Genomic DNA, 27,787 nt, shown 5'->3' with positions numbered 1-27,787 from the left:
TTTTTTTTTTAATGTTGATTTCATGTCTAGGTCTGTTTATGCTAAAATAATGCTCGGTAATCAATTTCTCTCGTTCACTATATTGTCAGTATTTTTATATTGCGTAAATGACCGCAGAGATTCTATTTTCCACCGGACATCACTTGTCACCCCTCCCACCACTTTTCTAATACAGTATCCTGAATTCACCACTACTTGGATTGGCCTACTACAGCGGAAGTCGGTAATCCTTCTGGTATTTAATATCTGGTATTTATGATTGCCTTATAGTTTTTTGTACAGTTCTGGTAAAATCCGTCTTCTGCTCGAATATTTTGACATCGTTTGACCGATTTTGTGTATTTACCTCCGGTTGTTTTGTGTAAATGTACGTATGTAACAACCAATCTATAGAATTACTGCGTGCTCCATTTTAGACATTTTAGAGTTGGTCCGTCAAATGAAACAACAATGTTTTCCGCATGTGTGAATCCAACATGGCTGGCACAGCAACGATATCTACTGCATATTGTGAATTTATATGATGATGATAATGATGATAATGATGATGATGATGGTGGTGATGATGACGATGACGATGACGATGATGATGATGGTGGTGATGATGACGATGATGATGATGATGATGATGATGATGATGATGATGATGATGGTGGTGGTGGTGATGGTGATGGAGATGACGATGATGATGATGATATATTTGAATTGATGGCTGCGATCGATTTGAGACGAAAAGGCATCAGAGTGCAAAAAACAGCAAGAAAAATACTAATATGTCACTATAATCATAATCCAAACTCAAAGCTAATAAAACTATAGCAAAATGTGAACACCCCCATCAACATTTTAAACAAAATAGGTTGGGGATGCAGGGATCTTACTATCCAGAAATAGAAAAGTCAGAATAGGGAAATTGCAACTATATTCTGAATCAATCGTTACCAACTATAACGAAATGGAATTCCCATTTAATTTTGGATGACGCGAAGGTCTTACAATTTGTTACTTCAATAATCCAACAAGTTAAGTTTCCAACTATTACGCCAGAAAGTAAGTTCTTATTTTTTACGATTTTGGGCTAAAGGATTCCCATAGAGAAATTGACGAACAATTTGATGTTACTCTCGGTAGCGTCGCCAGTACTAAGGTTCGTGTGTTCGACAGAACACTGTGCTGACGGAGAAATTCACTGTCCGACCAATAGGTAATAGTAACAAAACACCAGGACCTTAATCAAACTCAAGAATTCGTAGGTAAAAATTTATATAAGATTCATTTTCCTTCATCATTTCGTCTAACTTTATTATGTTTTTTTTCATTCGTTGTGCAGCTATATCCATTTAAAAAAGTGACTTACCGGAAATTTAACCTCACCATTATAGAAGACTTATTATAACGTTACCAGTGTTCGAACAGGAACAGGGCTATTTTCGCTGCGATTTTTTATTATACTTTCCATACAGTAATTTAAAATTAATATTGTGAAGAAATGCTCAAAGTTATGAGAAACCATCCGGATATGATAGACCGATACTCCATTGCATTTATTATCATATCAAACAAGCGTTAGGGTGATACAGACGCCGTCAAGATGGAGGATAAAATGGCCATGCAGATGTTAACTGATCAGAAATTAAAGGAAATGGAGGCGGAAATGAACCGGTAATTATGTGAATCGTTTATTAATATAATATTAGTTTATTATGAAAAATATTGTTTCTAACATTAGCTTATAGATAAATCATCTAGTGTGTTTTATTGGTGAAATGTTTATGTTGACGACCAACTGCTACCAATACTAGGAATATATAGTCTACGTTTGGTAAACATACGAAATGGAGTTTTACCTTTCTTCTAGTTTTCGCCAATATTTGACGTAGGTTTGCACTTTTCTAGTCAACGATTTTAGTAGGCCAATATATACAGGGGTTTGGCACTAGGCCCATTTGAGACTTACTGTGTAATTATTTTCGTGTTGACTTTGAGAGGGAGAGAGAAACAAGTTGTTGATACAAAAATAGATTTAAGATTCGAATAATTGTTAGAAAAGAGTAAGGAATCAAAATGTCTTGCCTTCTCTGTTGACTTTTATATGTCAAAAGACCGTCCAACAGTGATACTTTTTACAAACTGATTATAGATAATGTATGTCAATTGAAAGGTTATTTTAATTCTTTTCTCTAAATCAAAACAATGAAATTACAGAAAGGTACCGATTACTTTTTCATGTATCACTGGAATTTACCATTTGGAATATATTCTTTAATTGGTTATACTATATGAAGTATTGAACAGCACAAAGGGGCCACTGTCATTTTGATACATTGTTTTAGGCAACAGGGATACAGAGAGTTTCCAACCTGTGTTAAGCATCCATCATTATCGTAACTAATTTCATGCCCAACATATATAAGAGTACAAAAAAAGAATGATTAAAGTAAATGTATTATGACTCAAATTTTGATTTGTTGTATAACAGCTTCGAGCAAGAAATTTTCACACCTGATGGGAAGGGTGTAATTGGTGCTCATCGTATGATCATAGGATCCAACACCTACCATAAGGTTCAGGCCCGCATCACAGGTCACGAAGATACGGATGAGTATGAGGCAGAAGCTCCTGCTCCCAGTACAGAGGCAAACATTCCTGTCTCTGGTAAGTACATGCCAGAACCATGGAGCCAATGAAACATGTCAAGTATAATTGTATTATTGTCATGCGTCTGGAGATGAAAATTTATAAGCAGCTAAATAGAAATTTTCAAGTGTCACACCATTAGAGTGAGATAAATAAGTAATCATTGGTGGATTTCTTTTTCATTTCTGATGATACCCAAACTTTGTTTCCCAAATTTTGATGAGTATACAAAGAGATATATTTGATAGTAGATATTTGAGTCCCAAAAATAGACTCATATTTCCTCACTGGTTGAAATCTCCCTATCTCATCAACAAGGGAGTGAATGATTATTTTTCTCTTTTCTCTTGCTTGCCCTCTTAGTATGTATATTGTTGTCTAGAGTTGGCAAAAAAGTTTGCAAATATTTTAGAAAATTAATACTGAAAGATTACGATTCCTATATCTTGTCCGGAAATAGATGATGTGCTGGATTACTATCCTCTTGTTGCCATGGGAACAGCATGTGCATCATAAATCATCCAAACTGTATTTGTCTTTTATTGCAACAACTTCATACATTACTAGTTACATTCAATATAATTTACTATTACTATGTTACTATTACAGACTCAAGTTCATAAAAACAATATACAAATAATATACCCTACATAAATTCATGCTCATGAAATGTAAATGCGATACGCATGAGTGACGTGCACCAGCATCTAGCATAGCTTAACCTACTTGTACAATACCTATACACTTTTAAACGGCAAAAACCAGATGAAAAGAAGAAATATAGAACAACAGAAGTGCATAGGCAGTCATTGGTAGTTCCAGAATTAATACTCACCCCGATTCTTACGTGGTTTTATCAAACATGTCTGGTTTCTTTAGTTGTCTCTGACACATCTTACCGGTACCAACGGTTTGCGACGGTGTAACATACCAATATCCAGCGAGTCTAAATACTCGTAATACAGCAACCAAAATTATGCTTAAAATACTTACAAATACTTATCTGTGAAATATGAATCGTGACAATGTTATTTCTTAAAATGCGTTGGTAGCCTTGATCACTTATAAGCTGCAGACCATGCTTCCCATTATTTAGAGTCAAACATATGGCTGACCATGATGTCTAGGAGGTTAGGTGTTTCCCCATAGATGTCACATTATTTTTTCTTGTTGCTATTATCCATATTCTTGATAAGACTTTTTAAGAAAAATAAATACAGGTTTAAATAAAGAGCTGGTTAATGTTATATTATTTAACATGGAGATGTTTTGACATATAAGTGAGACATTAATCATGCTGCAATTTGTTCTTCGTAATTTATCAGGAGTTTGTTTTGTCAGATAATGTAGGATTGACCATTTAGGAAGAGATATGATAATCAGCAAATATCAAACAAGTCCAATACTGTAAATCACTGGGTTTGTCTGTATTAAATATAGGTACCATTTCACTTATTCTGATATAAGGGGAAACAACTCAATTTTGTAAACATTACTTTCAATATTCTTAACACATCTGCAACTGTTATGTAGCAATACCATACAATGGGAAATATTTTAAAATGAAAATTAAGTATTAGTTTTCATGATTATTTTGAGTAATAATTCAAACACGTTTGTTACAGTGTTAAATTGAATATACCATTTTTATTGTATTTGATGTTTAGTCAGTGAACTTGTAGTTAAAATATGGATATTACATGACTTCTAAAGTTACATAGTCATAATTTAATCATTTGGTTTGAATATTCCTAAGCAGGAAAAAAAGAAAAAAATATTTAAAAAGAAAATAATAACTGATTTGATAATCATGAAATAACTAATTAATTTGAAAATTAAAAAAACATAAATTAGAAAAATTATAATATTCAAAATAACAGATTTTTTGAATAATCATTAAAAATGTAAATTAATTTGATAATTAAAGTGTATTTTGTTTATTGCAGTATTGTCAGCACCACCACCTCCTCCCCCATCTCTACTAGCAACAAGCAAGCCATCAGGAGAGGCCCCGCCCATAGCCCCACCCCCTCCCCCACCTTCACTATCATTTGTCCCTCCCCAGATCCGTAATTGGACTCCTCCCCCTCCTCCTCCAAGACCTCCGATGATGAACAGGCCCTTTATGGGACCACATGGCGGACCAAGAAACTTTGGTCCAGGTCCAGGTCCATTCCATCCAGGACCATATCATGGTGGTCCCTATGGTGGCCCACCTATGGGAATGAACCCTCACATGATGCCTGCTGGTGGACCTATGGGTCCTGTTGGCCCCATGATGCCAGATTCTTCACAACAGGAAACAGTGATAGAGAAACCAAAGGTAGTGTATTCAGCAGCCCCTGTAAGGCTTCACCCAAAAACTGGAAAAATTAAAAAACCGAAAATTACAGCTCCAGCTACCACGACTGTTATAGAATCTGTGAAGGAGACAAATGTTAAAGAGAAAGTTGAAAAAGGAGGTGTAAATATGCCGATTCCAACAGACATTGGGAACAGTGCGGCCTCCTACACCACTGAAGAAGATTGTGATTTGATGGAAGCTGACACGGAGGAATCAGCTGCTGGTGGGAAAAAATCTAAAAAAGATAAAAAGAAAAAGTTCATTCGTACAGCAGCTGGAGACACTTGGGAAGATCCGTCACTGGAGGAGTGGGACACAGGTACAATTTGTAACTGAACTAGTAAAATGATAAAGATATCATATCACATCATTGTGTGATATTTCTTATTTGCAAAATAGTATAAAAATACAGAAAATGTTTTATTCAGAAGCTTGCTTCTTTTTTTCCTTTTTCAAGTAAAAAGACCATGAAAAGCTGATACATTAAATATTGATAGAGGAATCTATAATTATTTCAGGACATTTGTGTGGAATGCATTTCTTAGGTTTTCAGTTTTTCGTAAAACTGAGCAAATTCAAACCCCTCAGAAAAAAATATTGTGAGTTATCAATTTCAAATGACTTTTTATTGAAAGTTACAGTCGCGGAGTTTTCTGTAATTGGCTTTGATGTTTGGATTTCCAGAAGACAAACATGTCTATAGTACTGATAGGTTTAGTAAGAGATACATTGAATGTGGGTTATAGATTAGATAACTAAATACATTAATGATGCTAGGTAACAATTTATTGAAATCAACACAGATTAAAATTGATAGAGAAAAAAATTGAAAAAGTTAAGGAAGAGGATGCTATAACAATCACTTCATGAATTTGGTTAATTTTCATTTGAAATTTAAAAAGATTTTAAGATACTATAAAAATTGAATGTTTTTGTGTTTGTTGACACTTGATTTTGTGGATGAATATAGGGAAATAAATCTACATATTGAATGTACTTTTAACAGTTTGTGGATATATATTCATGGATTAAGATAAACTCTCAAGGAAAATAAATCAACCACAAAAATTGATGATTTTACAGTAAAATCACCCTCATGATTTTACAGTAATTATAAAAGACAGATTCTATAAAATAAAAAATGAAAGTTAAAATGATGTTTAGAGCAAAAAGGGAGATAATCCTAGATATGCTATAAAAGATTTGACATAGTATTAAAACCTGTAGAATGACATAACCAGATAACAATATTGTTCATATTTATGTTCGGTTTCATTTTTTAATGTTACCCAAACTTGACTTTGCAGATGACTTCAGAATTTTCTGCGGTGATCTTGGAAATGAGGTCACAGATGAATGTCTGGCACGTGCCTTCAGTAAATATCCAACATTTTTGAAGGCAAAAGTTGTCCGAGACAAGCGCTCCAATAAGACAAAGGGCTATGGTTTTGTCAGCTTCACAGATCCAACAGACTTTGTACGGGCGATGCGAGAAATGAACGGTAAGAACTTTTCCAGGGGACATACCTTATTATTTTTGGTTGTAACTTATTGGTTGGTGGGTTGGTGGGTTGGGGGGGGGGGGGGGGGGGGGCTAATAATGGTACTCCTATCCTTCCATTGTGTCTGGACATATATAGACTCAATGGTATCACAACATCAGTCTTTACAGAAGATCAGATTCTGAGTTACATGGGAATGACGGCAATAGTGTATATTGACAGTTTTAGGTTAACGACACATTTTTTTCTGTAGAATTGAATCCTATTTTATCGCTATGTAAGCCTGTTAAAACTTTTACATATCCAGATTGCTGTCTAGTCACAACAAGTTGATGTTAAAGACGGTTACACATGTTTTCAATTATGGACCATTATTGAGGTCATCATGGTGTTTTATCATCCTGGTAGTAAAGTATAGAATGCCAAGGTCCTTGATTTTTAATTGTCTCACATGCGACATTAAGTAGTGAGATATAGGTTGTACAATCAAGTGTTTTATTGGTTTTGTTATAAAAACTTCTATTCTATTGACATCACCAACCTGAAGTAAATTTTCTGAAATACTTATGATCTTTATACACTCAAAACTCGTTATCTCGAAAATCAATGACTGTGAGAAATATTTTGACTTATCAGAATTTAGACTCAAATAGAGTGTACAAACAAGGTTGACATGTAACCCTGGTAAACACAAGCCGCAGTATACTATTCGGCGAGAGAGAACTTCTCTTTAGCTCTGTAACCCTGGTAAATACTAGCTGCAGTATACCACTAGTAAGCCAGGGGTCCCTGGTTTCAATTCTTACTGGTTGATCAAAATAGGGTTAGAATGGTAAGCAAACAGCGTAATTTAATCTGTTATTTGAAATGGAAGTAAATAAATAGAAACAAATAAATTTCTACTTTTTCCTCTTATTGTTTATTCTTCCAAACAACAAAACAATAACAACTCCAATTAACTACATTTGTACTCACGTCGTTCTGTCCCCGCACGTGTACACTGACCTTACTGACCAAGCACGATAAATACTGCCAATAAAACAGATTTGAATTTTGCTTTTGATACGCTTCAAGAAACGATGTATGAAGCTACAGACAATATTAAATAAAATGTTGCTTTGAATTAATAAATATATGAAAAATGCGACACTAGAAATGTTTACCTGTTATACTGAACATTATATAAACAATAGACTTATCAAACCACGCACAGGTATAGACTATAAATGAAAAATACTGTAAGCACTTCATTGTCCAAACACTAAAGCTGGCGAAGTGCCTGATCACAGTCCTTTAGTAAGCAAGTCAAGAATTAGTTTCTCTCAGAATTATGGGGATCAGATTTCGTCAAAAAATTATACTGGTTCAGACAAATACCTAATAATCAACAAATGTTTTCTTAACAATTCCAAAGTAATCTAATTTTGGCAGTTTTGCTAAATGTTGGAAACAAAGAAGGTGAATTTACCATGCAGATTTCTACCCTTGGCAGTTTATGTTTTTCATAAAGTTAAGAAATGGACCACTCAATGCTGATATAGTTGTGTCCTTGAGCTAGACATTTTACCCTGTAAGTGTTGTAGTTGGCAGCAACAAGCCTCCTGTATGCTGTTTAGTGAGATAACTACCAGTTACTATATGGAGACATAGCCATAAAATGACCCTGGCAGGTCAGAGGTCGGTAAACTCAGCAAACCAAATCAAAGCATTGAAAATTGTTCAGAAGACACACTTGTGAGTCACACATTACAAATTAAGAGTGAGATGCAGCAGTTCTAAACAATGAATAAAACTGCATCATACAGCTGTTTTGTCCTTTTAAGACTCGCCAGTGATGCTAAACTATTACTAGCTGAAGGTTTGCCTTTCACTATTGCCATGGAAAAAGTTTCTCTTCAATATCACCATGGAAAAAGTTTCTTTTCACTATCACCATGGTAAAAGTAATTTTCACTATCACCATGGTAAAAGTTTATTTTCACTATGGCCATAGTAAAAGTTTATTTTCACTTTATTTTCACTATCACCATGGTAAAAGTTTATTTTCTATCACTATAGTAAAAGTTTATTTTCACTTTATTTTCACTATCACCATGGTAAAAGTTTATTTACACTATCACCATGATAAAAGTTTATTTTCACTATCACCATGGTAAAAGTTTATTTTCACTATCACTATAGTAAAAGTTTATTTTCACTATCACCATGATAAAAGTTTATTTTCACTATCACCATGGTAAAAGTTTATTTTCACTATCACTATAGTAAAAGTTTATTTTCACTATCACCATAGTAAAAGTTTATTTTCACTATCACCATGATAAAAGTTTATTTTCACTATCACTATAGTAAAAGTTTATTTTCACTATCACCATATAAAAGTAAAACTATTAAAATTTATTTTCACTTTCATCATGGTAAAAGTATATTTTCACTATCGCCATAGTAAAAGTTTATTTTCACTATCACCAAGGTGAAAAATATTGTCACTATCACCAAGGTGAAAAATATTTTCTCTATCACCTTGGTAAAAGTGTAATTTCACTATCACCATGGTAAAAGTTCATTTTCACTATCACCATGGTAAAATTTAGTTTCTTTATCGCCAAGGTAATTGTTTGTTTTTATTATAGTCATGGTATGCGTCTGTTTTCACTCTCGTCATGATATGGAGATATAACTCCCTTCCTTCTCCATCTAAATCCCTTCTTCTTAGCAGGAGAAGAGGTTCCCAGGTACATTTGCTGTCAAGAATTAGAGAGGCCATTAACACATTTAATTAAAAGTTGTTGACTTTACTGTGATACAGGTCACTTTTCATTCGTCACGTCCAGTATTTATATACTTCAATTAGATGGTGTATTTTTTTTCAAGATCTGAATGAAATTATTCACTGCCTGAACTGAGTACAAACTAGAAAAAAAGTAGAAAAGCAATTAGTTTCAGTTGTAAGCCATGAGAGTCTCTGTCCAATAAATTCCATTGAAATGGCTTCTTTTATTGAATCTTTTTAACCTTTCTTTAGCTGACAGAGTTGAACGAAGGGAAGTAACTCTAATAAATCTGACTCAGGAATATGTCGTAATGAACTTGAAATGCTATGATTTTTTCAATTACTTTTACCTAAAAGGTCTGGTGTACTTGTCACAATGTAACTGCTTCAATACATTTGTAAAGTGTGAATTTTTTAAACTTCCGACACTGTAGGACACTTTTTTGTATGTTTATTAATGACAAAAGGCTTTTGTTTACCTGTTTTAAGTTAAAAATACATTTAGAAAATGTAGTCTTTGCCTTAATTTGGTTGACATTTTGACAAGCAAGTTAAGTCAGGATTAGACCAAACAACACCTGAGTGAATAGCATTTTTCACTGCAAACTTAAAATTAGATAGAGAAGAATAATTAATTAATTAGAACTATAACATACAGCTGTTCTGGCACTCTAAAACTCGTCAGTGACATTAAGGGCAGATGTATTGAAACCTAGAAGTTTCAGGATAGCTGCTATCCTGATTTCTACTTTGAGAACATGCCATTGCTTGATTTTGATAATATATCAATTTCATCGAGGAACAAAATATCAAAATCTTCATCAAAATTTAGGTACTTCTTTCAGACAGTAAATTATGCAAATTGGAGTTAAAAGATGAAGAAACATATAACATGATATTGATACAAGTTTTTGATTTGTGAAACCAGTTTGATTTGACGTAATACTGTTATCTAGACTCTGATCAAGATCTGTGGTCATAGTATGTTTTATTTACAAACAGTATGCAGTACAATTTAGAATCTTTGTTTATTGTGGTTTAGCTGCTACCATGATTTCTACTTTTAGAACATGACATTGCTTGATTTTGATATCATATCAATGTCATAGATGAAAAAGAAGCTTTTGTCTTTTTTATGTGAATAATAAGATTTCATCCTCCTTGGAATTGATTTCATTGTTCCTACACTTTATACTTTCTCATTAAAGTGAGAATGTCACAACCTTCGTATTATTAAACAATGACTAGGAAACTTTCAGTCATATAACATTTTTATTTTCCTTTCTAATTGTGATTTTGGTAATGAAGAAGAATTGTACAATATACTTCTTTCTAATTCACCAAATATTAATATATTCACAAAATTTAAAAATATACCAACATGGTGAGTTGGTCATTGTTTTGACCAGACACTGTGACTGATGGTTAAGATAACTACATACTTCAGAAACAATTAACAACTGAAGTTTCATTCATTTAACAGATCACATTAGATTGTTTTCTGAATCGGATTTCCAAAAGAAACTAAGAGTTTTGTCACTGTCGCAGAATTAATATAGATTTGTCATTGTCTCCGAATAGTTACCAAAGAGGCGATATGAAAAAGTTTTTAGAATGTTGCTTCATATCTCTGTAAAGAATAGGGAACACTCATCACGCTGGATTAAACAATGACACACAAGGGTTGGTTCTTAACCGCAGTTTCAAATTCAAGGGATTGTTGTTAACAGGAGAGGCAGGGGATGAAGGAAATTTAGAATGTTGGAAAGGTTTCCATCCTTTTGTTGCCTTGATTTACAGGATAGTGATATTTATGTTATTTAACGCGGTCTGTTATCCTCATTTCTTGCTTCATTTTTCAATCTCCATTCATTTTAGAGTTGTAGCTTTCGATGACTCTTAGGTTTGCCAGACTATGGTTGAGCAATTCCATCACTGATCTTCACAGGTTTGTCAATGATCCTGCTTTGTTTGGTAAATAAACGGATATATCCGGACATAGTTTGGATTATCTGAAAAAAATTATTGTAAAAAAAAATGAGTGTACATGGTATTAGTTTCAACTGGAATATACTCCCCATGAGAAATATAATATTTGTTTGTGTCATAGAGCTGGATGTATATGATGCATGCTAGTTTACCTGTTGGTTCTGTTTTTGTATACCTTGTTCTCATTTGATAACTTGACATTACTTACTTAGATTGACCAAAATTAACATGGCGGGTTTCGTTGATGAAGTGGAAGACATTTTCTCCTCCTGAAAACCTGCTTCTCCTCCTGTTTCTTCAGGAGTCTTGTGTAAATCCTTCTTTTGTACATATTTTGCCCGAGGTTTATTGAAGTTCAGTTTCAATATGCACAAATGACGGAAATTGATATTATCTTTCTAAAGAATATCGGAATGAAATACCAAAAACCAAAATCATGAATATAACTTTAGCATACAGCTGTCTGAATCTTCATGAACTAATCAGTGATGTTAAATGCCTAAATTAATGGAATCTAGGAGTCAAATGCCTAAATTACTGGAATCTAGGAGTCAAATGCCTAAATTACTGGAATCTAGGAGTCAAATGCCTAAATTACTGGAATCTAGGAGACAACTTAAGAAAATCCAAACTGGTAAAAAGGGTCACAACTCCGTCATTCTTAATTCTTGTGTGAATATTCACAACTGGCAATTGTCACACTTCTTAATCTTGAGATCTTAATCAAGATCCTAATGAAATGTAGTATACCTGTGCAGAGTAAAATAAAGATCGGGTTTTAATCTGATCGGAATTTTTCAAAGGATTAATGATAAACGAAAGAAGTATATGAATGGAACAAAGATTGACATGAAGACTACTTGAAAAGTAAGAAATTGACGACCAGGCCTGGTTGTTCAAAGGCTGATTAGAGATAATTCAGTTGTAAAGGTTCTAGAATATGAATTTTAAAAATGTTAAATATTGCATAGATAGGTATGAGTCGACTAAAATAAGTAGTCACTATCGGTAATGAATTCACCCAAATTTAAACTCATTCGACCGATAATTTAGTCCTTATTTTTACATAGATTTAATCTAAAGATGGTGTAAGACTATTAAAATTCAGTTTTCAAGGTCACATACAGTAACTAGTTATAGTTCACAGCAATCTTTTATTTGATTCAGTATTTACCTGTGAGAATTTTAAAGGCAAGACGAGAAATGAGAGGACTCTGTAGATAAGGTATATCTGTGAACCACGCCAATCGCTTGCCTATGGGATTCCAGGAATTACCTGACAAATAGAAACATCATTTAAACATTTCCGGGAAAATACCGTGGAAAATTAAAGTAATAAGGTAATAATGATATGTTATCAAAGACCAGGTTTGGTGCCATACTACAGTATGGATATTTCAGTGTGATAGCACTTGAAATGCGACCAACAGTGGCGGCATTATTCACAGTACTAATTTTTTATATTTTCCTGGCTGTTGCGACAACGTTTAACCGCAAAGTGATACTGCTTACAAGTCATCGAATAATATCCAACAAAATTTGTCTCTAGACATTAGAACGATGCATGGCTTTGTCAGTCAATTAGTGTAAGATTTGGAGCAACGTTGTTCCAGTTTAACATTTTTAATGAACATACTGGAGGGAGAGCTGGTTGCTGCTATCAAATTTTGAATAGCTCAGTTGATTAATGATACCCTATAAATGGTTTTGGTAACTGAAATTTTCGTGGTTTTAACAAATGATTAATGATACCCTATAAATGGTTTTGGTAACTGAAATTTTCGTGGTTTTAACAAATGATTAATGATACACTGTAAATGGTTTTGGTGACTGAAATTTTCGTGGTTTTAACAAATGATTAATGATACACTATAAATGGTTTTGGTAACTGAAATTTTCGTGGTTTTAACAAATGATTAATGATACACTGTAAATGGTTTTGGTGACTGAAATTTTCGTGGTTTTAACAAATGATTAATGATACACTGTAAATGGTTTTGGTGACTGAAATTTTCGTGGTTTTAACATGATTAATGATACACTGTAAATGGTTTTGGCGACTGAAATGTTCATGGTTTTAACAAAAGCATAACTTATTTACACGAAAGTGAGGAAATAGACTTTCATTTTCATCGGATCTGTTGAAATTGATTCTCAAGTTATCAGTTTTCCGTTAGTTTATTTGATCTTTAAAAATAGTGAAAGAAACATCCCATCGAAATCTACAGCAGTGTCAGTAACTCGAATGTGCTGTTAATGGAAGATCATTGACTGTGTACAAAATTCTGAAAGAAGAAATGTAAGCCGTGTTGATAAAAAATACATACCTGATGTAAATAAATAAGAAGGGACACCGTATCTCACATTTCTTGGACCAGACGCTGTATTTTTGGTGGCTGCTTTTGATTGAATCTGATTTTGAAATCGATAGTTGAAAGAACAGCCGGCTCCCCACCCTTGGCACAACCCAAACATTCCCTGGCGTTTGCTCTTCGGTACAGCGGCTTGTAAGTAGGTAAACCCCACGATCAACAGAAAAACGACCAGGCACGTGCTATCCCGCATACTGTCTGAAAGTGACAATTAAAATAGTACAAATTTTAGTATTATCATAAAATTATTCAGTATTAACACTTTGTTTTTGTAATTTATTGACCTGCAAGACTAATTCACTTCACTATTTTTATTTTGTCATTTATTTCGGCCAATTTTTTTTTATCAACTTTTATTATAGTTATCTTTAACAGTTTAGATTACCTTAGTATCAGTGACAAATTAAATACTAAGCACACACAACAGCTCTATGATTATTTCTACTGAATGCCTTTGGTCTATTGTCTTGATATTGAAAACACACCTGGAAAAAAATTAAACCTTTTTTAATGTATAGGTATGTGCCGTGTAAAAAATTCTTTATATTACTGTCCATCCTTTCTATTCTTTTTTCCCCATTTAGTTAATAACATTCCATTAGACAAGATGCATGCTGAGAAGTCGATTTTCTAATGTGTTCAAATAAGAAACAAAAATGTTCAGTTTTAGGTTCTTTTCACCCACTGAAATTTTCCTACTTTCAAGGTCACCTTGATCATGGGCTAGAGTTTTAAGATGCATTGAAAGTAAAATATGATTTGGGAACATAAATAACCTTCACCCAGTTTAAAGGTCATATTGTCGAATAAGGTTGTGATATTTGGACAGCAGCATACTGGAATGAACGACCTTGGTTCACATTCAAGTCAAGCAGGTAAGATGTGTCTATATTTTCAAGCGACTTTTATTTTGACTTTGGGAATTTGTTCATCTGCTAGGTATCAAGAGTTAAGAAGGGTTCTGATGTTTCCTATGAAGATGAACGTTGCTAGAATATCGAGTCTTCTAACCATTTCGTGTCATTTAAAGTCCAGTGGCTTTAGAGACAACCACCGAGTCGAAGTTGTCCTTGCCCGCCTTCGGATGGGTCATACATACCTTACACATTCATATACGTTGGAAGGCGAAGATAATCCTCGGTGCATAGGATGTGATGAGGCATTCACCTTTAAACATTTTTTATTCGACTGCAATGACCTTCCGTCTACTCGGGAATGTTTTTATCGTAACATTACAGTCTTAAATCCTTTTTTGAAACTGTTGAGATTTGTGAAAATTCTACATTACCTGAAAGATGTTGGTCTATATAATAGACTATGACGTACCATTTTAATATTTTGTGTTAACATACCCATTTAAGATTTTTAACATTTGTCTTTTACCTTTTGGGTTGTTTAATATTATTTCTTTTTGGATCGCCGTGTGTTTTACCGTTTGATGGCCCTAATGACCCTTTATGTGTTGACGGGCTGCTAAGAATGTCATAATAATAATAATTCAGAACAGAAGAGAAATGAAGTCTTATACTCGGTTTTTCTTGTGCTTATACTGACCGAAAGAGATATCAGCATTCATTCTTGTCGAATATCTATAAATGAAAACAAACAAAATGACGTTTTGCAATGCAAGAAATAAATAATAGCGTACATTACAAAATTAATAGAGTTATCAAAATCATTAAAGCGTAAAAGCCTTCCTTCTCTTTTAAATCAAATAGGGTTAACATCAAAACATCTCCATTACGCCCGTATGGTAGAGATGGAATCGTGTGGCTCCTCAAACAGTCATTGGGCCCTTATGACATAGAAACAATGTTATATTTTCAAATGAGTCCCTATTTTGTCTAATATGGCGTCGCATGGTATGGAGGCGACGAAGAATCGCATTGGGTTGGAAGTAATATGGTTTAAAGGCGGTATCTGTCCCCTGCGTGTGGCAGTGGCATTTGATAACGGGAGAGACTTTTAAGATCAGTATATCAATCACTCCTGAAACACCATGGCGCTTTCGATGTTATTCATGCGCGAGTGCACATCACTCACGTTCTGCACGACTTTTCAACAGCAGAATCAGGTGTAGGTTTTAGATTGATCCTCGACATGAACTGATTCGTTACAACTTGAACATATTTGGGATGTTATCAGCCAACTTTGAAACGTCAAAATCAGCCGTCAAACTTACAGGAGCTTTCCAAGGCTTTGAAATATCTCCCAAAATTAACCGCAAGTTTCCGAGTTCTCTGCAACAACTCTGTGATGCTGTTTACCTCGCAAATGGTTACCATGACAGCACTGCCATTCAACTTCGAATGAAACTAAATGTATACAAAGTTTGGCAGTTAACCACAGCAACAATTTTACCTGAGTTGATTAATGGTATTATTCCTAGATCATTGATAATATAAGAATTTTATAGACTATGATAACTTGATCTCACCATAAAGTAGTGTTACTTTCCTGTTGTTGTTCATACGATAATTGTTCATTAGAAATATTCACTGTGAAATATTCCGTACGCTATATCCTCACGCTGCTTTATTGTTGAATATCCCAGAAAATCTGATTTTCAACATTTTCATCAAATAACGTACTGTTAGTGTAGGTTTGATGTAAATTGTATTATCGTTCATATTCTTGTAACTTGATTTTGTGGATTTTGTCTTCCATGTTGTGTGTATATATGGTAATAATATGGAGTTGATATTATTGCTACGTTAGATGTGATTAGTATAATAGATACAGCAAAGCAAATGTGCTAGAATTATTTAATGTTTAGTTTCCTAATTCAATGGAATATGCTGTTAAACTGATAATATCCGTTGATTTTGGCGGAAATTTCACACGTTTACTAATTATTATATTGTTGAAAAATTCAGGAGGATATGTACAATAAAGAACGACGTCAAGTCTCCACCAAAACACGGAAAAAAAAATAATAAGAGATATACGAAAATGTATGGATTTAGAAAAAAATCAAATTTATAGATTTAGGCAGAGTTTAAAAACATCATTATGTTGCATATCTTCAGGTAGAGTATGAATAATAGAAATATTTGTCCATAGCATCAGATCGATTTCAAATCCGTCATTTGTAGAAAAATGTCACTCACAATCCGTACTCGTAATAGAAATTGAAGTAGGATTAAAATAAAACACTAACCACCTCGACCACCTTCTACATATAACTCACAGGTAACGAACTTGACTTTCGTCTACATGTCCGGTGTTCGATTACCGGAACGCACGTGAAAAAAGTATTGTGTGACTTGCATAAAGTTTTTACACATTTGTTTGTATTATTATAGCTACATACGTTCGTTATTATTGATTCAGAAAGTGTATCATCTTGAATATTGGAACTTTTTTTAATAAGTATATTTAGAAAAAAATCCAGGTTAATTTTATGGTATATATACACTGCATTATACATAAAAACTTTCAATCATTATATCAACATTTAGAAAATCTGTCGTCGGCGTGTTTGAAAAAGAAACAGCTCAGTAAAGAACTCACCTCAGGTTTTAGGAAATAATGCTAGTCCAGTTTGTCTTATCACTTCTTACTATAAGACAAATGAATCCCTTATATGTGATCTGACCGATCACAACGTTCCACTTCTGTAACTAACTGGGATGCTTTAATCCATTGGCGGATACTGACGTACATCGGATGTAAATACTGTAGATCAGCACTCAGTTGACACTCTGCTCTCAAGCGTCAACTATTGTTCCGAATCTGTAATACATCTGGATTTATACCGTTGTAGTGCAAGTTATTCGGCTTTCACGGGCTTGCCTGAAGGGTATTACTGTGTGAAGGGTATTAGTGTGAGAGATATCTCCAGCCAGGATACCCTGACCATCAGTGATATATATATAGCGTCGTTATAGCCTTCGTGACGAATGTGAAGCTATTTCAACTAGTTCATGTGACAAGAATTAAAATGTTGGTTTGAATGTGTTTTAATTCATCTGAATAGCAGCACTGTTGAAAATATACTCTTAGACTTCGGAATCGTTCAATATAGAAGCGTGTTGAGTTACAAAAACATCACGGGATTATAGCTCCTTCTTCATCTAAATTCTAATGATATTCAACAATTTTCCTCTGTGGCTTCATTGGTTTTAAAATTTAGGCGTTTAGCATCACTGTCGAATCATCAGTAATTTTTGTATGATTCTTTAAAGCCGACTTCAGAACGCCAGATCTAAATTTGTGTTGAGTCCCAATGCTATAACAGATATAGTGTGTCATAAATTTGCAAACAGAAAAAATATTGAGTCGTCCAGAACTAGAATCCGAATCTCAAAAATCTGTCTGAGGACGAAGCAGATATATGGTATCGTTTCTGTGTACGTTATTTCACTCTTAATTGTACTGGGGTATCCTACTGGCTTGTCTTTAATGATCTCGTTAAGAGACTGCCAGCGAGGGATACATATCTTAAGTATCGTTGTTAATGAATTGATGTGCTTGTGTGAATAGATATTAAAGAGGGTTCGTGGTAAAGCTATTGTTTTGTAAGACGCGTTGTAGTCATCGTCACTCGGACGCTTTGATTAATTCTGTCTCGGCACGAAATTTCGAAAGTATGTTGGAATCATGAATAATTTGCTTCTCCTGATAAAGAGCGATTCGTCTTTAAGAAATTATTGGATAGGGGAACAAATGTTTATCAAACTAGAAAATGTCGATAAGAAATAAATGCCTCCACACTTCTGAGAAACGCAGAATCTAATCAGGTGTAGAACGTGATTTTATGATACTATGAGGTGAATAAAATCCAAATCTGTTAAAGGTTTTAAACTCGATGTTGATTCGGAACTGGGCGAGGCGGGGCGGGACGGACGCGACGTGGGGGCACGGAACGGGGAGCGACATAACGTGACAGGACGCGGCGTGACGGGACGGGACGTAACGGGACTGTGCGCGACGCGACAGGGCGGAAGTGACGTTATGGGACGGGACGCGACGTGACGGGACGGAAACGGCGTGATGGGACGGGACGAGACGCGACGTCACGGGACGGGGAGCGACATGACGTGACAGGACGCGGCGTGACGGGACGGGACGCGAGGTAGCGGGACTGTGCTTCCATGGTCGCTATCTTAAAGAAACACATTTTAATCTTCTCACCTAGTCCCATCGAGCTGAAAAGTGGTGGAAATGTTAAAGAAGGGAAGCTGTTATTATTTTTGGCCAAAATGTTTACAGCCTTGGCGGTCACTTTATAGCATAATGTTTTTATATGGATAAATATTATCTTAAACTTTTCATTTTACACCAGTTTGGTTCATCTGCACCTTACCTGAAATGGTATTACGATGGTCCCGACTAAGTGTTATTATCTCACAGGTCTGTATACCAAAACGGCCGCCATCTTGAAACAGACATATTAATCTTCTCATCAAGTTCCACTGTGACAAAAGCTGTGAAATTTTATGGATTGTTTTTTTTTACCTTTACTACTACTGTTCTTACTTGTGATTCTACTCACGGTGTACCATATATAATTCTGTATATTCTACTTACGGTGTACCATATATAATTCTGTATATTCTACTCACGGTGTACCATATATAATTCTGTATATTCTACTTACGGTGTACCATATATAATTCTGTATATTCTACTCACGGTGTACCATATATAATTCTGTATATTCTACTTACGGTGTACCATATATAATTCTGTATATTCTACTCACGGTGTACCATATATAATTCTGTATATTCTACTTACGGTGTACCATATATAATTCTGTATATTCTACTCACGGTGTACCATATATAATTCTGTATATTCTACTCACGGTGTACCATATATAATTCTGTATATTCTACTTACGGTGTACCATATATAATTCTGTATATTCTACTTACGGTGTACCATATATAATTCTGTATATTCTACTTACGGTGTACCATATATAATTCTGTATATTCTACTCACGGTGTACCATATATAATTCTGTATATTCTACTTACGGTGTACCATATATAATTCTGTATATTCTACTCACGGTGTACCATATATAATTCTGTATATTCTACTCACGGTGTACCATATATAATTCTGTATATTCTACTCACGGTGTACCATATATAATTCTGTATATTCTACTTACGGTGTACCATATATAATTCTGTATATTCAGATGACGGTGTACCATATATAATTCTGTGTATTCAGATGACGATGTACCATATATAATTCTGTATATTCAGATGACGGTGTACCATATATAATTATGTATATTCTACTCTCGGTGTACCATATATAATTATGTATATTCAGATGACAGTCAGGATCCTTTGTTCTCCTGTTTTTAATACTGATTTGCTGTGTACTGAAATTTACAAATCAGGTTGTTCAACTTGAGGGAATGAACTTCAGCCGTAGCCAAATTTGTGATGTTTCAGTAAAATCATACCGTAGATATATGTTTTATTCGTCAGATCGTAAATATAATTGCAACCGAGATGTTATGACGAATTGATTCTGTCTGTGTAGAGATGTTCGTTGACTACTGCTTTTGTCACGAAAAGGAAATTATTAGCGATTTTTTCCCACTTCGTGTGACTAATCACTGCTGGTTTATGTATTTCATCGATGGGGTGAGTGAAAGTACAGACGAAAGGCATTGGAAACAAGACCATAGGTATGGTAAGAGCTGAATGCAGTTTGTTTTTATGTCATCTGAACCGAGGATTGCTATAAAGAATTCTATTTTCGAGGATGAAATAAAAATCGCTAAAAGGAGATTCTCTGAAGAGGGAAAGCAAATGTTTTCACGCTGGCGTTGGTTAAGATTTCGGTCGAAGGACAAAAAGTCATCAGTGCATCACTCTGTGATTGTACTATCGTGATACTAGTATTTTACATCACTGTATGATTGTACTATCGTGATACTAGTATTTTATATCACTGTGATTGTACTATCGTGATACTTTTATTTTATATCACTGTGATTGTACTATCGTGATACTAGTATTTTATATCACTGTGATTGTACTATCGTGATACTAGTATTTTACATCACTGTGTGATTGTACTATCGTGATACTAGTATTTTACATCACTGTGTGATTGTACTATCGTGATACTAGTATTTTACAGCACTGTGTGATTGTACTATCGTGATACTAGTATTTTACATCACTGTGTGATTGTACTATCGTGATACTAGTATTTTACATCACTGTGATTGTACTATCGTGATACTAGTATTTTACATCACTGTGATTGTACTATCGTGATACTAGTATTTTATATCACTGTGATTGTACTATCGTGATACTAGTATTTTATATCACTGTGATTGTACTATCGTGATACTAGTATTTTACATCACTGTGTGATTGTACTATCGTGATACTAGTATTTTATATCACTGTGATTGTACTATCGTGATACTAGTATTTTATATCACTGTGATTGTACTATCGTGATACTAGTATTTTATATCACTGTGATTGTACTATCGTGATACTAGTATTTTACATCACTGTGATTGTACTATCGTGATACTAGTATTTTACATCACTGTGATTGTACTATCGTGATACTAGTATTTTACATCACTGTGTGATTGTACTATCGTGATACTTTTATTTTATATCACTGTGATTGTACTATCGTGATACTAGTATTTTACATCACTGTGATTGTACTATCGTGATACTAGTATTTTACATCACTGTGATTGTACTATCGTGATACTAGTATTTTACATCACTGTATGATTGTACTATCGTGATACTAGTATTTTACCTCACTGTGATTGTACTATCGTGATACTAGTATTTTATATCACTGTGATTGTACTATCGTGATACTAGTATTTTACATCACTGTGATTGTACTATCGTGATACTAGTATTTTACATCACTGTGTGATTGTACTATCGTGATACTAGTATTTTATATCACTGTGATTGTACTATCGTGATACTAGTATTTTATATCACTGTGATTGTACTATCGTGATACTAGTATTTTATATCACTGTGATTGTACTATCGTGATACTAGTATTTTATATCACTGTGATTGTACTATCGTGATACTAGTATTTTACATCACTGTGATTGTACTATCGTGATACTAGTATTTTACATCACTGTGTGATTGTACTATCGTGATACTTTTATTTTATATCACTGTGATTGTACTATCGTGATACTAGTATTTTACATCACTGTGATTGTATTATCGTGATACTAGTATTTTACATCACTGTATGATTGTACTATCGTGATACTAGTATTTTACATCACTGTGATTGTACTATCGTGATACTAGTATTTTACATCACTGTATGATTGTACTATCGTGATACTAGTATTTTATATCACTGTGATTGTACTATCGTGATACTAGTATTTTACATCACTGTGATTGTACTATCGTGATACTAGTATTTTACATCACTGTATGATTGTATTATCGTGATACTAGTATTTTACATCACTGTGATTGTATTATCGTGATACTAGTATTTTACATCACTGTGTGATTGTACTATCGTGATACTAGTATTTTACATCACTGTGTGATTGTACTATCGTGATACTAATATTTTGCATCGGGATTTTTTTTTGTGTATAATAAAATATTAAAATTTTCGTGCAAGACATCTATACATCACTTTGTAAATGAGCAAGGTTACTGATAGTTTGTATCATGGGTCCATATGAGTTAAATAATCCTTTTCTTGTGTAGATTTGTTTTCAAAATTAGATTTTTTTTGTGTCTTATAAAATGTAAAGATTTTAATGCTTTTGTTGAAAGACACCTGTACATAATCATATCGGTACATCAAATCAAATCATGATTCTTGTAAGGTTTAATTGTCCCTGTTAAAAAGTCTAGCGAAAAGATTCCAAGTAAACAAATATATCAAATGTTTAATCTTTTTATCAGTAAAATATAAACAAATGCAAAACTATGTTTGCTTCAGTTGTTATAGTTTAACAGTTCTTGGCTTTCTTTACAACTCATGTTGATTCGATTTTCAGTCAAACGTCTAAAATTTGTAATCTAAAACAACATTCCTTAACTACCGAATTTTACCTCCTTCTTAATAGTGACTGATCTTAAACTATAACTATGTATATCTTGTCGATTTCTCATCTTACATTAAATCTCTTTCAAAACAACACTGCAGGTCGCCGTTACTCGTGCGGCAGCGGTTTACGAGAGACGCCTGAATATGGCATATTTATTGAGAACAGCTTTATATCCCCGATACAATTTCATTTCAAAAAGTAAACACAGCGGTGATGCTGTCTATTCAGACTTTTGTTCGGTGCCATTCCCGACGGGAATCAGAAGATAGTGACAGAATTTCTATAAAGGTCGTTGCTTTCTACACAGATATCATTCCATTGTGTTAAAGAAATTGCACGACGGTCACGCAGTGCGATGTTCTAAAAAGGATAATATCAGCAAATATTCCATCAAATAACGGCTATATTTGGTATCAATGAATCTGAATCACTGGTTGATATCAATATAAGCCAAAATTGTATAATACATGTCATATGTACTCTTATTGTTCGGTTTTCTCTTCGTCCACACTAGCACATTGCTGTCTGATATCATCACAGTGTACTCGTTTGACACGGAGAATTGTTAGCTGAGTAGAGTCTTCATTTCCTCGGTCTTTATAGTTTGATTTCTGACCGAGTTAGAATGGGAGATTATCTTGTTTCTGTGTTGACAGAAGTACTACATAACATATATTGACCGTCATGTTACTGATTACATTGTATGGCACTCTCGAATGTGACCATTCTCCTCATCATACAACCACATCACTGTCCTCATCATACAATTACACCATTCTCCTCATCATACAACCACATCATTCTCCTCATCATACAACCACATCATTCTCTTCATCATACAACCACATCATTCTCCTCATCATACAACCACATCATTCTCCTCATCATACAACCACATCATTCTCCTCATCATACAACCACATCATTCTCCTCGTCATACAACCACATCATTCTCCTCCTCATACAACCACATCATTCTCCTCATCATACAACCACATCATTCTCCTCATCATACAACCACATCATTCTCCTCATCATACAACCACATCATTCTCCTCATCATACAACCACATCATTCTCCTCACACAACCACATCATTCTCCTCCTCACACAACCACATCATTCTCCTCATCATACAACCACACCCTCCTCATCACACAACCACATCATTCTCCTCATCATACAACCACATCATTCTCCTCATCATACAACCACATCATTCTCCTCCTCACACAACCACATCATTCTCCTCATCATACAACCACATCATTCTCCTCCTCATACAACCACATCATTCTCCTCATCATACAACCACATCATTCTCCTCATCATACAATTACACCATTCTCCTCATCATACAACCACACCATTCTCCTCATCATACAACCACATCATTCTCCTCATCATACAACCACATCATTCTCTTCATCATACAACCACATCATTCTCCTCATCATACAACCACATCATTCTCCTCATCATACAACCACATCATTCTCCTCACACAACCACATCATTCTCCTCATCATACAACCACATCATTCTCCTCATCATACAACCACACCATTCTCCTCATCATACAACCACATCATTCTCCTCATCATACAATTACACCATTCTCCTCATCATACAACCACATCATTCTCCTCCTCATACAACCACATCATTCTCCTCCTCATACAACCACACCATTCTCCTCATCACACAACCACATCGTTGTCATGTTACTTTTGTTAGTTTATTTGATTAACTGCCCAACACCGCACACCTTATAATCAGCTGTTGACTATAGGGGTGGTCACGATGGAATTCAGGACAAGATAATTTATAGCCTCGAACTCGTATTACAGAGATGTATTGTAGTATTAGGGAAAATCAGTATGAAGGTGGTCACGATGGAATTCATTCCTAGATAATGTATAGCCTCGAACTTGTACAACAGAGATGTGCTGTAGTATTAGGGAAAATACGTCGTTTACTAACCATGTTGCCTTCGATGTAAGATTCCTGGTCCCCACTCACGAATGGTCAGTAAAAAAATTAGGCATTATCGGTCACGTAAGCTTCCCCAGCTACTCTGGTTTCCTCTCGCAATAAGACATCTCGTGCTTCCATTCGGGCAAATAATGGTGATTGATATAAGTTTAACTAACTTTTATGATAAAGTCAATCAAGTTTATATTCAGTTTATTGAATATAACGCATCTGTGAGCTTATTTTGGGTACGGTAACTGGAGACAGCTGCAATACACAGTGCATATCACCCTTTGTATGACACACATACCTCCGCAGTATTTGAAAACAAAGCATTGCTGCATTGATGTCTTGTTAGAATGTGTCAGTGGGCGTCTATTTATTGTGACATGCTTTCCTGAGGGAATATTCAGAGAGTGTTGGATGGCCTACGATGTGACGTCATAAACCAGCATTGGTTGGTGATTATAGGGTTATGAACACGTCGTTAATGTACGGCTGTAATAAAACCGTTGATGGGATTTAACATACAAACCAAACCACCTCTCTAGTGGTTATACGTATACATTACCGTCATCAAATGGGAGAGTTTTAAAATCAGATTGCACTGATAAAGAACTATAAATAGAGTATGATATAATACTATAAATAGATATATGATAAAACAGCACAGATTTGAATGTTCAGATTATGTTAATTGGTAAATAAAGCACTTTTTTATTGGTGTTGAATATCAGTCCGCACTGCTACTTAACAAGATACGATGAATTTCGATATTAAAAGTTAACTTTGTATTATAAAATTAATTGAAATAATTAAATTACTTTCCACTAGTTTTGGAATTACATCATGGATAGTATGATACTGTAAAAACGATTCCCTAGTGTTCCTGTTTTCAGTTTATTAATACCATGAAACCAATAAAAAGTATTTTAGCGGAAGCTATGTGAAGGAAAATGAGTTTTCTATAGGCAATTTCGATTGCGATTTTATTTTCTTTTCCCGCGAAAATTTAAATTCAAAATATTTCTACAGTACACGGCCTGCAGATTGTTCATGTCGAATAAAGAATTCTTATATATTTATAGATAATTGGAGTTATTTATGCTGTCAACTTTACACCAATCAATTTCTACAGCTCAAGATATGGTCAAGATTTTTTTTTACATGTAGCTTCCAATAGAGGTCATAGGTCAGTAGACAGGGATGGTACAAATTTAGGCCCTGTTGTTCAAAAGATAGATGTAATGAACCAGAGATCAGTGAAAATTCTAGATCTCTGCCACTGAACAAACAAGATTGTAAAATGTACAATTAACACTCAAAATAAATCAATCTGATCTGCCTCGATAAAGCTTCAGCTGTGAAATGATAAAGAATGTTTCCCCTTTTTGTTAAATTCAATTTTGAAAATTTTCACAAACCACGTGTTTTCTCTAACCAACATTTGAATAATTAGGACCTTTTTATTATCATTATAAGAGTTTTTCCACTGCACTATTGTATCAGAAATATAACTTTGGATCTTAATTAGTATTCTCTCATCAAGCTCAGATACTCAACTTCCTAATTTTTCTCGTGGTAATAGAGTGCCTTTGACGCTCTGTCCTTATCGATACAGACCAACTCTGTAAAATTTTGTAATGGTCAGTCGGTGTACAGGAAAATGTTACCGGTTTCGTGTCATGCTACTGTGCCACTCTTTGATATTTCGATGTAATAACACTCCTAAAAAAATACGACCCTCTTAGTCGTAGACGCCAACTTGATATTATCAAAAAATATGAAAATGTATAATTACAGCCTAGATATATTGAGGTTTTGTAGTTTTCGCCAGATTTGTTTCATTTTAACCTTGAAATTAATGTTACATTTGTTCTTTTATAGGGAAGTATGTTGGTAATCGGCCTATCAAACTACGGAAAAGTGTGTGGAAGGAGAGAAACATCGAGGTTGTTAGACGGAAGGAAAAGGAAAAAAAGAGGCTTGGCCTGAGATGAGAACGTAACGTTATTATGTAACTGTTAGTTGTGTTGGAAGTGGACGCCATCCGATTGCAGGCAATTCAGGAACATAATGTAAAGAAAGTTTAAATAGACTACAGTGAATAAAGTAGTAATTCAAAAAACAATTTGATGGCAAAAAATGAGAAATGTCTTTGTGATGCATGATAAGCAATGGGAAACACGGAGAAATGTAGGTTCTTCAAAGATATTGGGATTTCCTTCAAAGTCAGAACTTCATGTCTGAAATGGAGAATTATCGTGGTGAAACCTGGTCACAAATGTTTTGTCTGAAGGAAATATGGTTGGAGTAATAGTTACTGCAATTAACAGATGACTGTCAGGAGATAAGCTAACTGGATTGAACACATGAATACATCGTTTTTACGGCTACCAAGGAATTCTATTGTGTCTATAATTTAGTTGTATTAAAGGAATGAATATCATTGTATTACATTGCCAATTAAAGATCATTCTTCAGGTATAAAAAGTGCATGTTTTCATACTTGAGAAATATCACCAGATGGTAAGTAATTTTATGAAAACAAATTCCACCAGATGCGTACATACACAGAACTGGAAGTACATTACTAGAAATAAACGATGAATTGTAAATGTATTTTACTGGACCATCAATGAACGCCATTCCCACTTCAAACTATTTCATATGTAAGCAAATTTGCAATAAAATCTTTAAAAAATCTTCCAAATTCACCATTGTGTCCCAAAATGAGGCTAAGATTTCCCAAACCATTAACTCAAATCCTATGTTGTGAAGAATCCTGAACCGTACATTTATACACAGGCTCGACATAGTTATATGCCTTAGTAGCAAAAGCAGAAAAGATCAGTCCAGTGGACTTTGTATAGGAACAGATGCCAGGGGCTCGATATAAGAAATATCACACGTTCAACTGTATGTTGTTCGACGTTCAATTTCAATCGAGAAAGTCATATACATTATTAACGAAGCAGAGAGGTAATAAAAATCAGCATATATACTGACTGGAAATGGTTGTTTGTGATCTTAAAACTGATTGGTAAATATATGTTTACAACATAAGCTTTTCCATATGTACGTCCGGCCGGTACGGAAACCCGTGTCCACATAAAGACCGACAAA

General features: G+C 34.4%; 2 protein-coding genes across 2 annotated transcripts; one reads left to right on the top strand and one right to left on the bottom strand.

Annotated features, from left to right (window-relative positions):
* Nucleotides 1-1,591: 1,591 nt before the first annotated feature.
* On the top strand, nt 1,592-27,148 carry LOC132565108 (RNA-binding protein 42-like). The gene is made up of 5 exons (XM_060229717.1): nt 1,592-1,662; nt 2,480-2,655; nt 4,584-5,300; nt 6,289-6,483; nt 26,549-27,148. Exons 1-5 carry the CDS (start codon nt 1,592-1,594, stop codon nt 26,659-26,661), a joined length of 1,272 nt encoding a protein of 423 aa, XP_060085700.1. The 3' UTR covers nt 26,662-27,148.
* LOC132565111 (uncharacterized) lies at nt 11,210-13,810 on the bottom strand. The gene is made up of 3 exons (XM_060229721.1): nt 13,573-13,810; nt 12,420-12,521; nt 11,210-11,268 (listed from the first exon to the last, which is right to left on the bottom strand). Exons 1-3 carry the CDS (start codon nt 13,808-13,810, stop codon nt 11,210-11,212), a joined length of 399 nt encoding a protein of 132 aa, XP_060085704.1.
* Nucleotides 27,149-27,787: the final 639 nt, after the last annotated feature.

Source organism: Ylistrum balloti, unplaced genomic scaffold (genome assembly GCF_031769215.1).
Source record: "Ylistrum balloti isolate Yb309-2 unplaced genomic scaffold, AGI_CSIRO_Ybal_v1 Utg369692, whole genome shotgun sequence".
Taxonomy (NCBI): domain Eukaryota; kingdom Metazoa; phylum Mollusca; class Bivalvia; order Pectinida; family Pectinidae; genus Ylistrum; species Ylistrum balloti.
The sequence above is the reverse complement of the archived record's forward strand: the minus strand, read 5'-3'. Positions and strand labels throughout refer to the sequence as shown.